This window comes from Pectinophora gossypiella, chromosome 22, assembly GCF_024362695.1.
Source record: "Pectinophora gossypiella chromosome 22, ilPecGoss1.1, whole genome shotgun sequence".
Lineage (NCBI taxonomy): Eukaryota > Metazoa > Arthropoda > Insecta > Lepidoptera > Gelechiidae > Pectinophora > Pectinophora gossypiella.
Window position 1 is genome coordinate 105845 of NC_065425.1, and position 18884 is coordinate 124728.

At 43.1% G+C, this 18884-nt stretch overlaps 1 protein-coding gene across 5 annotated transcripts in view; it reads right to left on the minus strand.

Annotated features, from left to right (window-relative positions):
* The window catches only part of LOC126377017 (actin-binding LIM protein 3), a 51995-nt gene that overhangs the window by 24563 nt on the left and 8548 nt on the right, over positions 1 to 18884 (minus strand). For 3 of the 5 annotated variants that reach the window (XM_050024616.1, XM_050024617.1, XM_050024621.1), the window contains exon 1: positions 16430 to 16951. The exons of 1 other annotated variant lie outside the window; for it this stretch is intronic. In XM_050024616.1, the coding sequence (XP_049880573.1) occupies positions 16430 to 16634 (205 nt within the window). In that variant the 5' untranslated portion in view covers positions 16635 to 16951. Of the gene's footprint in view, positions 1 to 16429; positions 16952 to 18884 lie in introns of those variants that run through there. One more of the 5 variants, XM_050024618.1, reaches the window with a different exon arrangement.

Below are 18884 nucleotides of genomic sequence, written 5' to 3' on the forward strand. Positions count from 1 at the left end.
TTCCCGCTGATACAACTGCGGCTGATATTAAATAGCAGCAGGGCTCGCTTTCTATCAAGACGTAGAAAGCTACAATAATTATGTTCGAAATGCGGAGGTCGGTGAATGAGAGGCGAGGAAATTCTGATTGTTGGTGTCGGCCTATCGTCAAGTGTGAATACAAGTTATCTAATGTAAGAAAAAGCGAACTCCCTGACGGACAGGCCGAAATTAGCAGCGCAAAAAACGTTAATAGAAAGTCAAATACCAGCACGAGAAGATGCAATCAGAGCGGTCATACCTCTCACTGCCGTCACTGACACTACAAACCCTAGCTTTGGCTAGTCGTCCACCGCTTACTAGATTTACATTTTGACGGAATTAACAATGAACTCAATAACATTGTTCAATAATAAAGAAATGAAATCAGTTTCTTGACTGTGTTGTACTGTGATTAGTAATCACACCTGTTTCTGTATAAGTGTCGCATCGATCACCTCGGCCAGTGACTGTAACGTGGCGGCTAGACATGCAATCACAGACCGAGAGCGAAAATTAAAAAAAACTACAAGCAATCAACCAGCCGGATGTTGAAAAAGATCATTATTGAGTTTGCAAACTTTCATCTCAGGCTAATAGCAGCCTGTACGGTTTGCACCTATCATCACGTCGCGGCCACTTTCGACAATAACACGTCGATACCCTCACAACGCGTCTAGGAATTACTTGATTGCTAGTTACGATCCCCACGTGCCGCTGACAATAACGAGAATACAATTAACATTCACAAGCGGATAAAGCTACGATATAAATGTTCATACGAGGAAAACTTTTGTATCTACTATTATGGATTGCGTGGCTATTGTTTATATACGAAGTCTTAAAAATCTAAGACGTATACACATGTATCATTAGGCATAAGAAACTACGCCTTGTTCCGCGTATCAATAGTAATAAGTAGGAAAACGTCGACAATGTTTGAGAGCTTACCAACACAAGCCACACAGGCGGCGTCACTCGGAGGCTCGCGGGACAACCACATCATTTCCACAAGGTCACTACATACATTAAACTCAACGTGATCTCAGCATTTTCAACAATCTCGACTCAAAGCGTCGTTGTTGTGTTTGCAATATACTTGTGTCCACTTCAATTAATTTAACCCATGTATTCCGCATATTATGAAAACGTTGAAAGCCCTCGGCCGGCATATTGATAGTCACGCCTGTAGATTAAACTTGAACATGATCTTTATCGCGGTTGCGTTTTAGAAGTGGAATGAAACAGTTAACAAGTTCATAATGATTGGACATAAAAACGTGCTTTCATATAAGTCGGCGGAGCGGCGCTATCGCGATCGGCGCGCCTGTTCCCGCCCAGCCGACGCATCGTGACTGCAACAATGCCACGCTGCTACACCACGCCGCGCGCCGGAACCAGCAATGCAGCGCCGGGAGGCCTACTGCGGTACTCCACTCACTTCCATAACGCAGAGTTTTTGCAGCCATCTGTGCCATGTATCTCGTGTACAGTTTGCGTGTTAACACCGTGCGCCTGATTTGGATAAGATTTGTCGACCCGGTTTTTTTTTAACATAAGGATTATTCACTCTACCAGCAACGTAAACCAAAGTCAACGGCGATATTTCTAGATGAGGCGATCGAAGCAGTCGCGATGGTAGCGACTGAGGGGCGAGGACTTGGCCGAGGCAATGCTGAGCCGAGTGGGTGACGTCATAGTTGGCAAACACGCCGAACTACTACATAGTAGCCGCGTGCCGCCAGGCAGATACCATCGACACACTCATTCATGCCGGTTACATCACGACACACAGGACGAGTATAGAGGAAAGTAAACAACGCTCGTAGCGTAGTTGCTATCGACTAAACAATTATGTTTAGACTAGTTGAACAAATAAGGTGTGTAGGGGAATGTAGCGACCGAGTTGTGGAGCACAGCTAGAGGGGCGCGACCACAGGCAGCGATAATAGCAGTGAGATCACGCACTTAGTGGCCGACGGACAACAATCGACAAGTGATCTCAACGAGAGTGCGGGCCATTAGAGCCGGCAGGCAGGAGCAGACGACGAGGGACGGGAGCGGAGCCCTGCATTAGCGGCGTGATGACAGGCAGTCGGCGTTCTCATCATATCCCACTGCACAATTTGCTGCCAATCTGGCATAACGGCGTGCAGGTGATTGATGGCAGATTTGGATAGTCACGAGAATTAGGTCACATTCGCTAAATACAAGTTGATGACGCAAAGTTGTGGAAACACCAAGATATGCTGCTGAAAATAAATTAGTTTATCTAACAATCTATTTTAAAAACTTTACGCAATAAAATAAGTTACCTGTTGCAAAAATGATCGACCATTGCAGCTCCAAGCTGCTACCAGTAACCTAGACCTACAAAGTCGAGGTTGCGTAAAAAAGTATTCTCCGCGCGATGACATAAGCGACGCGGGCGCTGCCGGCCGCCGGCTACAACAACACAGACTAATCCTAACGCAAAGATGGCTTATCGGTGCATGTCTGCACGCGCTTTCCAGATGCTTTGTATTGTTTTAACACTCACATTTACAGCATGATTACATGAGTACATTCACATATTGACTCTCGCTCTCAATGGTTTTTATAGAATTTGTCCGTATAAATAACAATACAAAACCTGTTTCACGCAAAGCATGCCATGACATAATGGTATTTCACGAATGTTCCCCGCATTTAACGGTGGTTTATTTGTGTCGCCATGTCATGTGTATATGTATAGGTACAGCAGAGGCTATTACATCAGCTATAATAAAAACTACACAGTTGTCGACTGCATTGAAACGGAATTTGAATTGGAAACAGGAAATAACAAGTCATTATCCGAATGTCAATCACAAATCGGCGAAGGCAGTGAAAGTCGGAGCGAGGTTTAATTCGAAACAATTATAACGTGGCGTTGTTTCTTTGTAGTCGGAGCCAAGAATCGTGAACGAAGCCACGAACTTATAAGCATTCTATCAATCTGATGTGTAGAGTCGAAAATCAGACGCGAATGTTCAGGCGAATGCAGTTTTCAAATCCGATACGGACCGATGACGAAGTAGATAATAACGAAGCTTACTGTTTATTCATGAATGCTTAAAATGATCACAGCAGATAATGTAGCAGCGGCAGCGATATAAGTCGCGGATGATGTCACCGGCAGATAGCGCTAATAATGCCAAGGGCGGCGCGTCACCGGCCGGCCAGCGCCACGCCGGCCGTACACATACGTACTCAACACTGTTGTTCTACTCGAGTAAAACAACTAGACTACCCAAAAACCCACAAAAACATAGTCTATCAGTTTCATTAGTTTAGAAGGGTGAAAACTTTACGCAACCCTGAATATTGCGATAAAATAGCAACTACGGTTTGCAAAATCCACCTGTTGTCAAATATGTGATGATATCAGCACAGCAGCAGCGACCTCGCGACGTCCGCTCAGACCTCATGTCCCACAACTAGGCCGACAGAATATACACGCCCTTGACACGCAACTTTGCAAATTGAAACTAGCAGTCGTAAAATCTCCATATAGTTAAGTGTGAAATGAATTTATTGACTTCATAAAAATATAGTTGATATATCTTGACGCACCGTCTGAAATAAACGCATAAACCTATTAGATGTACACTAAATTATAAGCATAATTTGAAATACATAATACGGCACAAACAAGTCGTCACAATCTAACTGATAATTGTAATACAGATTATACAAGTCCAAGGTGTACCAGTATGAAAGAATGTAAACACGGCGTGACGTCATCACCTGCGAGTATAATGGACCAGCAAGGTAAACTTAAACAAACGACTTACTTTAGTACGAAGACGACAAAGACACAAAGTAGCCGATTTATTTCTCAGACATTTGAAGACAAATGGTTACAAATTGTAGATCCGGCCAGCAGTCCGCGTGACGCTCGAGTTGGCAATGAAATTGGTACAATTTGAATGTGACACGACAAAAACAATATAATAAGTAATGATTATGCTAAAATTACACTCTTAACAATCTTTGAGAACTTTTGAAAAGTTGACAATATACAGAAACTCAAGTTGCGTATTTGTACTCAAAACTTCTGTTCAAATTCAAAGTGAAGGTACGTTTTTTTAAGAGAATTAACAAGTGGCAACCTCATCATCATTCGCCTCAACATCTTGACAGGTGGCTGGAACTCCTCTTTACAGTTTGATGAAACCGTCACTTCATAAGACGTGATATAACGGAATCCGTTATAGCGCAAAACGCTTCAAAGCAGTTACATGAAATGGAACCGGGTATTATACCGCTCCGTTGCATTCTGCGACACAGCTTTTCAATTTAACACATATCTCGTCAGATGAAAGTGCTACAAGAGAATATTTATGAATGAGCACTGGATAAATTAACATTATAGTTTCATCAGTTCCGAAACTCACGCTCTTAGGTCGGGCAGAATCGCAAGTCGTCAAAAACTAATTACAATCTCTGTTCTTTCCTGGTGGATGTTTCCTGATGGGGATACGACGTTGTTATACAGGACGGCATGCTCTTTCTATTCCACAGCATGCGTGGAACGATGCCAATAGCTAATGTAATGTACAGCATAGAGGCGGTGACGGTGGGTAGGGCGAGATGTAAGCCCATAGTGTCGGCAGCAGTCGGCGTGTTGGCATTGTCGGTGAACAGTCACGGGCGGGTCGACGACCGACGCCGCCGCACGCGACACGCCACGTCGCCACACGCACACTGTCGCCGCCGTACTGGGCCACAACCTTCCTAAAATAACCAAAAGCAAATACTTTGAAAATATTGGATCATGTCTAAGTTTCGCATTAGACGTTAGTCACGGAGTAATTCTGCACTTGCTGGAGATGGAGATGCACTATGACTCTGTACTATTCTTGGCAATAGCATCATGCTTTGTCAGAAACCAAACGAGACAATTATACGTATACAAGAAGATAATTAGTGTAGAATAATATTATTTACTTATTTCAAAGAACATCATAAAACCTCGAGGTATAAACATGAAGACAAAATTTTGCCATCACGCTAAACACGCTGTGATCACGCAATCGAAGAACGTCTACATGATAACCAAACTCACGATAAGCAACGCACAATAATATTGACAATGATCGCAGGTCGCCGCGCCGCGACCACCGCAGCGGTGGCAGCCAGGATATAGACGGCGCGAACTTCCGCGATATACGCACCACCTACAAATATTAATAGTTCTCATTTAACGCCTCTACTACATAAGTACATTACCAAGAAAACATTTCTTAGCTGTTACAACACACTAGGGCTCGTGTTGTTTGCAATTTGTTAACTAAATATGTTTCATAAATAGACGACGGTCAGTGAAAGGCCTTACGCTTGCTTAAGAACATCATAATCTCGTTACTTAGAGCTATTAATGTCCCCTATTTCAAATTACGTTTATTGTAATTGACATTGTAGTCCAACTGCATTATGTATAAGATAAGACTGACAACAGTATACTGAATAGAAATCGATTTACAATCGGCAGTCGAGTTGAACGACCGAGCACAAATCGCTACGATTTCACTAATTGTGCAATCCAGATCGATGACCAAACCCCGAGTAGTTCCTTTGCCAATTACTATTGTATCAATCTTACAAGTATTAGATAAATCAACATCTATTTACGATGTTATGTGATTGTTGCATAATGAAGGAGCCGAACAAAAACCGCTCACAAAAACAAGGTGAGTCAGGCGCGGCGTTCAGCTAATGGAAGGTTCGCTGTAGACAATTGACCCAGAAATGGGGTTCGATTGAGATGAATCGACCCATTGTTAACTAATCGTTTAAGCATAGAGTTGAGACGTCAACCCGTCAGAGTGGCGGGAATAGGTATGCGTGGATTACCTCAGTGAGCAACAAAGAGTAACCAGCACGTAGGTGTGACGTGTGTGAAGATTTGTGGGTGTCGCTCGGCCCATCAGCTGAACGAGGCCAGGTTGCAAATGTATCTACTGGTTATGGTGGGTGCAGCGGCGGGTGGGCCGGCTGTGTCTAGCGAGCAGGTCGATGGAGCGTGACCGCGGCAGGATTGGATCGTTATCGACGCCGCACCGCCGCGCCTCTCACTAGACAAAGAAAAGTACAACACCACGAACTCGATAACTCCTCGTTCACACCCCTTTTCGAACCCAATCAAACTTTTAAATATTCAATCAACAGATCAATCTGGTCAGCAACAAACCAGTTGTTGAGCAAACCCTTGCGGTTTCCGAGGAGAACGTTTACGGCACGTTCGGCCGGCGCCCGCGGGACCTCACATACATTACTCCACATTACGTAACCCGGTCAATTGACCCCGATGACGCACCAGGACCGTCTGCATGGGCAATTACTAATGTTATTGCTTATCACTTCAAAAATGTTATGACTTTTGTAAAGTAGACTTCAATGAGATCAGTGTGTCATAAGAATCAACCGGTTTGGTAACTGATAGTAGGTGTGAGTTCTTCCGAGCTCGTTTACAGTGGGAGCTGGTTGTTCAACCTGCTGTTACATAACCTCGACCAATTGACCCGGATGACGCGATGGATGCTCGTCCGCCCATACATACCACACGTTATGCCTGCCACTTTGCATTTAGATTTTCCTCGCGTTTACTTCAATAATAATAATAATAATAATTCAAATTCTTTATTCAGGCAACCAGGCCCATACAATTTGTTACATTTAATAGATTATAATTGAATAAATAAATTGCCTTAAAATTAACATACAATGGTTAGTAATTTCCTATACTTACTCTATGTTAGTTATTTAAAAGGGTCATATATACATTTCGGCGCGTGGGCCATACATGCGTGGATGACGTAGGGGCAGTCGAACCGGCTCGCGATCATGCTCAAGATGGAGTTGGAGCTGGCCCGGAGCCGGCGCACCAGAGACGTGCCGCGCTTGCGCATAATAGTGTAAAAGCCATCTACCCGAGCTTCCAATACTCTCAAGCAAACGGGCCACGATTTATTATCGTCAAGATTTAGCACAAATTCAATAACTAACAAAAAGGGAATCAAAAGTAAATAAAAGTTTATCCGAGATCAAACAGAACGTGGATGTTGATTGGTCGAGACAGAGCGGAGGTGTAATTGGGCCGTAGCGGTCCCAAGCCCAAACTTACACCGAGACAAAACACCGAAAAGACGATAGTAACGAAATTAATTCCGACATCAAAGACGTCGCGATCAAAGCGCCCGGAACACATTTTACAGGGCTCATTGGACGCGCACACGGGTAATTAGTAATGTGTCCAATTGGCAAACGAGACGACCAAAATTATTGACAAAATCTAAGCTGCTCCAATTTTACTTCCTGTCGTTTTTTACTTAAAGCCGTTCGGAGCGTGACAAACAACCTATAAAACAAATCTATAAAAACTCTATATTGTTTTTGAGGAACGTAGTCTGGAGAGTCCGTCATTACGGTAATGGAGCAGATTCCAGCCTCCCAGAGAAGAGCGACTGTTGCGCAAATGGTGCAGTCGAGGACGGCAGCAGCCCACCTCGACGGGCGAGGCCAAAGTCATTGAAATTCGCAATAATAACTAGTGGCAGCGGGCGCCGGGCCCTCAGCGCACATCATTTATTAAACCATTTGGCATTGAGGCCATAGGCTTCAATGAAATGTCGTTGTACTGGGAAAGTGGCGCCGCGTTACAACATAATGGCCAGTAAAACTCATTCAATATTACAGCATTGTTCGTTCGACAGAACAACGCCGCTTTCATGTTCCCGAGTGCGTGTTCCTATTAACCTTCTCACCTCATACACTCAAAACCTAAGATTCTATCAGTGCTTCGCTATATTATATGAAATACTTTATATTATTAAATTCTACATCAATCACTTGGCAATAATCTTATCTAGTGATAAACAGTTTCTAAAAAAACGATAGGTAGAAAAGGTTTTAATGTTTTAATACTTAAGAGTTATTTTTTACTGGAGAGAAAGAATTTCTGAAGCTTTACTGAGTGTGGCAGTAACTTGACAAACCGAGCCCGTGGCGGTATGTTTACATGTGCGCAGACGGCGACGACGGATCCCGCGCAGACAACATTCCTCAGGAATTTGGTAAAAATAGCACCGAGTACCTATAAGTACACCATTTGACGGTCAAACTCAATGTACCTACAGATACCATCTTAATGCCAGTCATTACGAGGAATGTAATCGCCCACAAGCGGTACTATAAATGTAAACGCGGCATATTACTGGTGAAGGGTGTTATTTAAGCAATTTGAGCAACACATTGAATATTGACTGCGATTAATATCTGTGTTCCTGCCCTCGTGGGCATATAGATCAGTCAGACATACACTTTGATTGGTGCTAATCGCGTGTAACATCATTAGCCGGCGAGCACGTACGTGGCTCTCATTACTGCGATAATTAGCCGGCGGAAACTTATTCACAGGAACCATAACTTGTACTAAACAAACACATTACATAATGGCCGAGGCTAAACATTATTATTAAGCTTCCGTAAAGGTCCTTGAGATACGAATTAAGATAAAGCTTAGTCATTCGAGATGCTTCGTTTGGCAATTTGCGATAGAAACATTACATTACAATATTCCGATTGTTTCCTCAACTTTTTTCGCTTCCACACTGGGCTGGGAGCGAATAAAAAATATCCAACAGCTATCTTCCTGGGCATGTCGTAAAACTGACAGAGTTAGGAATAGAGAGAGAGAGAGAGAGATTGTGGCCTTTTTGACATGATGCATTACATATTGCGGGCGATGGGGTGATCACCTGTCACTATACGGTTCTTCATAAATTTTAATATCCATCTTAGGACTTTGTATCAAGAGTGGTTGCAAGTTGCCTACTTGTCGTTCTGCCCACTCCAGTAGTGATCACGGGCGTGAGTTTATGTACATGTATCCTTTTAGAGTGTCTTCATACGTACGCCGTACGTGACTAGCTTCTAGTGGCAGGAAGAAAATAAACGAAAGGCATAAAACGCGATGTTCAATGGAGGGAATTAGCAACTTCCTAGCTGGTGCCCCTCGGACGAATTGGCTCCGACCAGGAAACACGCGCGAAGACAATTGGAGCAGCGGACTGGGTGGATACCGGGCGAGGTCGCGGGATACCACTACAGTCAATCCAACTTGATCATCTCCGGGAATTGGACCCGCGAGGAACACGACACTTTAATGGAAGGAAACTGCTTAGCAAACGTCTCTTGCAGATAGATTTATATACGGTTCGATTACATAAGAATATTTACCAGCCTTTTAAGTATATCTACCAGTAAAAGAAAACAAAATTCTATGAATGCAATTTAACAGTATTTTATAGCACTTAGGAAAATTTCATTTTATAAGCTGAACATTCATGTGGGCGATGTGATGTCATACAATTTAAATAATACTCGTCATACATTACAGAGTAAGTGCAACACAGTGTAGTGGTGTATGTATATTACATATGTCTGTGGTACGGTCACGAGCATTAATATGTATACACTTTGGTACCATGTCACATTAACTTTTTGACGAATTTAACTGTAAGTCTCACTAAATGTCAAATATGTTAGTGCGACAGAGTCCTAAAGTGGGTACATTATATTGCTCATGACTGTAGTGGTTGGAAAGCGCGGCACGTCTCGCAATGCCCTCGCAGGGCGCCCGCGGCGATCACATCACGCGTCTGCTGGCTAGTCGCAGCCGGCCGGGACGTCCCTGGTCACCAACAGGTGCAACACACGCTTCGTTATGTGGTCATCGCCTGTTTTGCTTCACCGACATGTTGGATTAATCTCAACCCAGTTCTATTCGACAAACTTGACAAGTAAATACGTGATCATAATTGCCAGTAATAATATGATATCTAGATAGATCCATCACGACGCAATTTGAAGGAAGATTTTCAAGTTATTTTGATCATATTTAATTGTACAAAACGTACCTTGAGGGTAACCCTATTATGCGAAGGATAATTTATAAGCCCATATGAATGCGAAGCACAATGCCGCCCGCGGTCCGAGTTATCCTTCCGACACACCTGGCCTAGTACGCGAGTTGACTGAACACCACGACACATAGGGAAAGCCATTGAATAATACCATGTAGGTAGATATTGCAATACACTGAGTCAGAGAAACGAGAAACTTAACACAAAAAACCGCAGCGCTGACAAGCTGACATTTGACAAATTAGATCTAATTCGAGCGGCCTGGGGCAAACTGTTTAATGACAGACACGCAACAACGAGGACTTAATTATGAACAGTCATGGAACAGACGAGGCGGGCTCGAGGCGGTTGCGGCCACGACTACAATCCTACAACTTAAATACATTAGGAATACCGAATCACGAGTAATACTTGTTACCGCTACCGTCTCCAAACCTAGGCACGCTTATGATGACTCCATGCGTATTCAACAGGTAAGATTGTGGTCAGACGCGAAAATATAAAAAAATAGTAAAGTAGTGGAGCCTCTAAATCATCCAAAATCATCAAAAAAAAATCTAGTGAAAAGTTGCCAGTCTATCAAATAAGTAAAGCACAACAAATACGATACAATGTTATCCTTCAACCTAGTTAAGCCCGGGATGATAAACACCGTAGAACATTCTAAGGTGTTCTCATAGTCCGTGACTTGCACGGAGTGAGACCTTGTACCGAGAGCACTAGTAAATGCGGAGTGGAGAGCGAACCATATTGTTAATGTAAACATATCAACCGCACAAGGTGCCTTTGAGTGCTCAGCAATAAAGTGACGTCATCCCTTGACCTTGAGGGCAGGTGATCGAGACGCGGCTGAGCGGTGCAATACTGAGCGAGACTAAGTCAACTTTTTATCAAACCCACGCGATTTACTACTGAAAACAAATACAGCAGTTAAGGTAAACAATAAGCCTCTTTGGATTCCAGTGCGCTGTTTAAAAATTGAAAACATACTGGAAGACTAAACAAACTGAAAAGGCAGGTCACGAAATTTTGGAAAATAATAAAACAGCAGCTGTAAGCGATAATACCACACTCTTAAAACGAGGAAAACAAAGTAAGCAAGATATTATTCTTGTAAAACAAGATGGTAGATAGACGGATGATGTCATCGAGGCAGATGTCGCAGCGAACACGACGGACTTAGAATAAGTTAGATTGCTTACTGGACAAGTACCGTTCTACGCACGGCTAGAGACGAAAAAATTTAACTGTACACGCAACAAAGTGATAAACGTACCTATCACCCCAGGCAGTGTACATGTCTATTTTTTTATTATTATTTGCGTATCACGTTACAACTATTTAACGCGACTCGACTGATTTCTCATTATAAATGATAGATTAGTAAATAACTTGTCATTGACTGGATTCACATCCGCCACAAAACCAACGGCAACCAATGATCGTATCTTCAAGTGACTCCACCAACCCAGTACAGACAGACAGAGGATTACGAGCGTTGATTCGTGTATGTATATTATTATTGTCAGCGTTATTTATAAAAATATAAATAATGACAATAGCAATCAGTAAGAATGCGGAGCCGGTGTCGATAAGCTCGGTGTCGTAAGCCGGCGGTGTTGCAAGGTTTGACACTTCAATGTCGATTGTTTTATCTCTACTTCACCCAGTGCGCGAATACGACTAACAAATACCTATTATGTGTCACGAAGCTATTCATATTTTATTGTATGTTTCAAAAATAAACATTATATTACATTGTACAAAATTATATGTATATTTATCGTATTTTTATCATAGATACGCCAGTTCGTACATTCCTTTTTGCGCTAAAATAAAAAAATAGATAGTATCTCGTATGCGCAAGACTCAACTCGCGTGGCATGGTATTCTAATAGCTAAGCTAAGTAGGTATACCACTCAAAGCAGATAGAGCAAACAAAATCATTGGAAGTCAACATGCAGGCACACCGGCGCTGCAGTCATATTAAGTCATCCGAATGTAGAGGATGAGTTGTAGGTAGAGCAATTACCAAAACATCAAAATCCAAGTATAATAGCCTTCCTATATAAATGTCACGTGTATGTTATGACAGGACTAAAATTATTGATGACGATGATGCCGAGAGGGTTGTGTGTGATATAAAAGTCCAAGAATATCAATGGAACGTATCCACGCGTGTACTTAGGTGTAGCTGCCGGGGCGGGGGCGCTATTTGCGGCGATGGCGCCACGTGGCGAGACTAAGGGGGCGCTAGTGCGACAGCGGCTAATTACTGCGCGTCCGGTGGCGCCTCGCCCTTCCGGGGTGGGCTGCCCTAGTTACGCGATCATTAATAATTAATTAAATATCAATGTACTGTACGGTTGAAGTTATTACTCCAATTAGGATGAAAATAGGTTAAAATATGTCGACACGATATGCATAGCCACCACATTAGGGTCGGCAGAGACCACGGAATTCAACTTATTACGATCGTGACTCTCGCTTTTTCCATTCACATCAAAATCTCGCCGGGTAACAGTCTCACAACACGATGAAGATAAAGAACAATATTTGAAACAGTCGTACATTACCTACTCGTAAATCTGTTTTCTGTACTTCCTATTTGAAGTAACAATAAAATTATGATGGCCATAACGCTAATGACGACAAAAAACAAGCAAATAGTCCTATCAAATGTAGTTATTATGATAGATGAAGATTGATTGTGCCATTATCGTGTGAAAGTGACCAAGGCACATTAAATTGTTGTAGAATGCAAATAAGAAATCTCGTTACAAATAATGAATTAATTATCAAGTGCAAGAAATTATACAAAACATGAGGCTTGTTAGTATGTACTTAAAGGTGAAAGGTAGAGGTTGTCGGGAAGTACATATTTTAACGGGTACTAATGTCATGGCCGTTACTTTCAGAAGTTCAATCTTCAAAAACTGACTAATACACATTGTAGGCGCCAATGACACAATTAGCTATGTCCTTGTAACAAACGAATGACGTACAAACACGTCGTCAAAACTAGCCGCGACCGGTTTGTTAACTACTCTTTTTTTCCAAACGTATGATTTAACTTATCTGACTAATTATTTTTTTTTTACCATTGAAACATTGCAAGAAAATAACTTCCTACTAAATAATAGTCATTGAATATTAAAGTCTGCAAATATTGTTTTTAAAATATTATTATATTGGCTACAAAAAACGAAATGTACGAAAAACTGAACATTATAATGAAGCATAACTGCTGGGTGTAAATATCGGTGTAAAATTACACGGCACTGACACGCAGAAAAACTATTCAGCAATCATAGAAGCTGCAGACGAGACACGCGAGCGACGAGCTGTGTTAGGACGCTCACACACGTTAGCTCAACTGTATCGTGACTTAGTTCTCAGTATAAATCGTTGCTGGCTTTATTGAAAACAATTAATTAAACACGAACTGCAACAGAACAAAGCACACTAAAACAATAAAATCATGGAACGAGCAGTAGAGGAACAAAATTAAACAGTAAATGAGCACTGTAAAGTTGCCAGGGAGCTCCATTAATCCAAGAGAAATCTCGAAATATAATAGGAGCTAAAACGATCTAATCGCAAGAGAACACAGCCGACATCGAAAATAAATTACGGGGCTTTCTCTCTTACAGAAGGCAGGAGCAAACTGGAACGCGCCGGCGCCGCAACACGACAACGCACGCCGTCGGGACTAATCACGTCTACGCAAAACAAACCAAATCAAATGCAATTGAAAGCATTTCACGATAAGTATAGCAAAACAGACATCTCCGCCTTCAAATGTGTGTGCTTTGTAATTTTAATATGAAAGCTGGAAGGTTCTCTAATTTTTGTTAGGGAATGGATTCACTCAATAGTTGGATAAATGGCGATTCCGTGCATGATCCCGTGACCTAATGCTCGGATTTATAGAGCGTCGTCACGGATGCTTTACAGCGTGAGAAGCGAGCGCATACAAGTATGGTTACAATGACAAACGGTGAAGAGTATTGTATCGTAAAAAGCAAGTGATGAGCATTCCAAACTTTTGTACTGTCGGCAAGTTGTCATGTCACCGTGTCGATTGAACTTCTCTGAATACACTTATATGGTGATTCTGATGTCAAAACAATTAGCAAATTACTAAAAAGTTTTCCGTCTCTTTAAGTACAATTTTGTCCCTAGCACATCAAACTCTATATTGATCAATTCATCCCTCATTAATGTAGGTTACTACTACTTCTATAAGATACTGTACTACTTGTATAAGATACTGTCGACACCGTGTCGTGGTGGTAAGTAAACAACAAACAATGAGATTATTCCTCACGTATCGTTTTCAGGCGCAGCGGAGCCTCACGCGCCGGTCACGCCACCGGCCGTGACGTCACTCGGGGAATTCGGATGCAACACAAGATTGCTATCTCGAGCATATACCTACCGGGCCGTACCTAAATAATGTTCAGTTACCCAATACTCACATTTAGCGTGATGCTCTACAACTCCATGATGATGATGTAAACATACAACATGTGTTACACATGAAATACAAAATAGATAAGAACGGCGACTTGAAAAAAAGGTAATAAACAGCTAATTGAACAAGTCGCGAGAGACAGGAGACGGAGCAGATAGGGCGTGTTGGCGACACATGTGAAAGGAAGGAGGAAGTCGGTACATACATACATATACACTGCGCCCTGCAGGAAATAAGAAAGCAAAACCAGCTTGAACGCGCATATCTGTAGAGGTATTAACAGCCGCGACCAAAAGTACTATTACTCTCGAGAGGACGGCGGGGTTGCGAAACATAAACTGGTTTCGATATTCCATTGCGACGAGTGACGCCGAGAGAAAATGGAGTTGTTGAGCTTTGTTTCGTGCTGTATGGAATTATTTGCATCACAAGTCCATGCGACCGATTTAAACGCGAGCAGATCGTGACAAGCCGCGGCCGTTGTATGTAAAGCGCCGCATAAATCTGTGGCCGTCGCCGGCGCGGTCACGCAGCCACTGTTTGTATGAAACTAAATGTCCATAAATTAGCTATTGATTGAAAGAGAAACGCAGCGTTATAGAACACACAACGTATATAATGTATAGTAAGTGAAATTGAAATAATCCGCAATAACGCATGCATTCTGTGTATTGACGTCATCATGGCCAAGGTCTTTATAATCGAGATATTGCAAGAAACGCTTTGGGAACATCAAATAACAAAGAAACTAAACGATGAATGTTAAAATGCATTATATATAACACTTGTAATATGTATGAGAGTGATAGAGCTGAGGGAGCGCCGCGTTGAATTGGATTCGCCGCCGCGGCGTGACATGAAGTTAATTTCACGGATAACATTAATGTGATCTACACTCCCCAACGCTCAATCTGTCGGCTCGAACGCGGTCCCTGCCGCCGGCCAGCGCGTTATTACTATACACAATTAACTCATTACAAATATTCCCAATTTAGTGGAACATTCATTACATGAAGGAGAAACATATGATTCAAGATTGTTTTCTTACCACGACTGTTTATTATTAGGAAATTCTGTTGCACTCAGCAACAATATTAATTACCGCAAACACTTGCCGGTTTTAACCTGCTGCGTACACAACGCGAAGAAATGAAAGTGAAAATCATTTCGAAGTATAATTATGCAAATTAGTAATAAATGAGCAATTGAAGAAAATATGCAATTTATAGGACGCATAAATGTAGAAATGCATTGCTCCACAATTAGAAACTGAAGATATCTCTTAGTTTCTAATTAAAATAGAAAAGTTAATAATTGGTTTTGAGAAATAAGATACGTAGGCGCGTTCCGAGAAACGATCATCTCAGGTGCGCGCGCGCGTGCCAAACGAAATGTCACCGCCGCTGGGAAAAGTGTGTGAGGGATATCTGGAGAAAATAACATGTCTAAATATACCGGGGGTAACGACACGCGGTCTGAGCGGAGCAGATGGAATGCATTAGCCGCGCGCCCGAGGAAGTGTTCACTAAATGATCACTTCCAAATTTCCAACACAATTAGCAACAGAGTCTACACCTCTACACGAAAACTGTGTTAGAGGTAACAATTAGCGGGCTCTATGTGCACGGAACGTGTTCCTCGAGAGTTATGCTCACACCGCTGAACCGGCCGCTGATACACCGGCACAACAAAATAAACATTTGAACATAATAGTTTTGAATGTAATTAAAGTCGAATACTGAATAAGTAATTAGCTACGATATTGGGCAGATTAGACGTGGCAAGGTCAGGCCTTGTCGTCGTGATGTAACCGCCTACAACAATGCAGCTCAAATCGTGAGAATGCTTTTAGTACCAAACGAGATTTTATAGCCTCATAGCGGAATTCATATCATAATCTCTATAAATACGTAAGATGACATCACGATAACAACAAGGCCCAATGATAACACGAGGCCCGGCATACGACCAATTACCCGCACCGACCTTTCTTGGCGTGCTTGTCGCGCTCGCGCTCCTTGTCGCGCGCCTTGCGCTCGCGCTTCTCGCGCTCCGCCTTCTCCTTCTCCAGCCTCTTCATCTCCTTCTTCATATCCTTCTCGTTCTTCTTCCCCTTCGTGTCATCTATCTTCTCGGACAGGATGAAAGTCCCTTTCTGGACTTTCGCGTCCACCTCCTCCTTGGGTCGCATGGCGTCTCACTCAATTCACACCGGGACGGGGTATGGGGACACTACCCCGCGGAAATACACTTTAAGAATCGATAGAGGGTTCGTCGGCGCGATCGTGCCGATCACTAGTGACCGGCGCGACGTTATCTTACACGTAGCAGATCGCGTCGCTCGCGATTGGCGAATTGATATCGGAGTTATCACTGGCACTCGTGGATGATTACAAAATCGCAGGGCGCGGACCGGTCGACCGGCGAGGAGAGCAACACGGGCCGATACAGAGCTCCGGCGCGGGCGACGTCGCGACTGGCACTGCCCCGCGCGCCGCGCTGTGTGTCGCGGCGACGTGCGCGGGCGCCCCTCGCGCGGCTCACAGCGCGTGCGCCTCCGCCTCTATAAATAAGCTCCACTTCCTATACAGTATGGAATCAGAAGACGATTTATGGCCATTGAACCCATGAAAGCATTTCGCGGCGGATGACTAAGGCCGCCGCCGGCTTCCGCGCGAGTGCTTTGTTTACGTATCGGCTTAAATGCCAAGGTCTTGAATTAGCAATAGAGACTCCGTCAACAGCCACCCAGCGACGATGTTATTTGGAGATTATAAGCCGGGATTTTCTTCCGATTTGTTAAAGTGAACGGTACAGAGACAAAAAATGAGTACTTTCCGAAAGCTCGGAGCATGGTTCGGCCGTCCGTGACCAAATACGGCAGAGTCGTGTTGCTGCGGCACAAAAAGCTGTTTTGGAAAGCTCCCGTGACATCGACCGAATATAAAACGTTCCGGACACAATGGCCGGAGGCTGCACGGAGCTGCTCCGTCCCTCCCGGGTCCCGGCGGAGGTGCTCGTACAATGTACGTTATCGCGCGGCGACCGCTGTCACAACTCACAAGGCTACGACAAATCGCCAACATTCTGAAATACCGATAGCGATTTCCTGGATTTCCTGTAATTGCTATCTTTGGCCTAAGTACCAAATCTGACCACTGGAAAGACTCCAGACAGAAGTGACTATGTTGCATATGTTCAATAAATTAGCTTTACATAAACAACTAAGACACTTTTTCATTGGCCTACTTGGTTTTTTCCAAAACGGAGACTACAATAAAACTATATCAATAGTCATGCTGACATCAATAACAATGACAAAGGCATATATTTAGCTAATGATGAATAACAACAGTTGACACATTGAAACAACCACACAAAATATAAACAATCATTTTTCATTGTAGCACTTCTCCGGCACCAAACCTGGGACATGCGAAGGTCACCGAGCTTGACGACTGTGCATGAGGAGCGTACTTTCCCAGGGTCCAGTGAGGCGCGACGACGGCCGCGGCTATCTTTTTCTTCCTTTTGCTGTCTTATTCATCACCGGACTTCGTGTCAACAGTAGCTGCAAGTTGCCTTTTATTACATGTAGCTCTGCCCACCTCATTAGGAATTACGGGCGTGAGTTCATGTATGAACTTGATTAACTATTTAGATCTTATTCGGCTGATAGGGCTTGAGACAGCGAGTTTATTAGCAACTGGTTAAATATAATAAGCCCTTAAGACCACAAAAAATTAATGAGGTCTCGAATCGATCACCCGCGTGACGCTATACTATACATTGGGATTCGAGACAAAACGATCATTATGTTTAAATCTATTAAAATTGTTGTAATTCGAGTGGTCTGAGTTGAATCCACTGTCACCGTCCCGGGAGAGCGGCCACGACTCCAGGCACAGACACACGCCGGGGGCAGCTCACTTCTACAGGGTTAATACAGAAACTGAGAATGGTTCAGAAAACATGAGCTCACCACTATATCCCTAATAATTAGGAGACAGAGGTACATCCATCGCAAGATGGACTAAGTACCCACAGATAGGTGTCGGGTCGGCCGTATCGCCGTCTATAATGGCCGAGCCGACTGTATTAGAGAAAACTGCACGTAGATAAATTAATAACTCATTGGTGCAAGTTCGGTACTAGGGTTCGAACCGGCGCTTCCCGTTTGAGAAGCAAGCTAGTGACCCACACTGACTATGGTTCAGACGTATAGAGGTATATAATTAATGAAAGAAGACTAACGAAACAGATTTATGAAGCGGGGGTAAATGGTACGTAGAAGAAAACCTAGGCGGTACCCCGAGAAAATAAAGTGGAAAAAGCGAAGTGTACGGTCACGAGCATTAATATGTAGACACTTTGGTACCATGTCACATTAACTTTTTTGACAAATTGAACTGTAAGTCTCACTAAATGTCAAATATGTTAA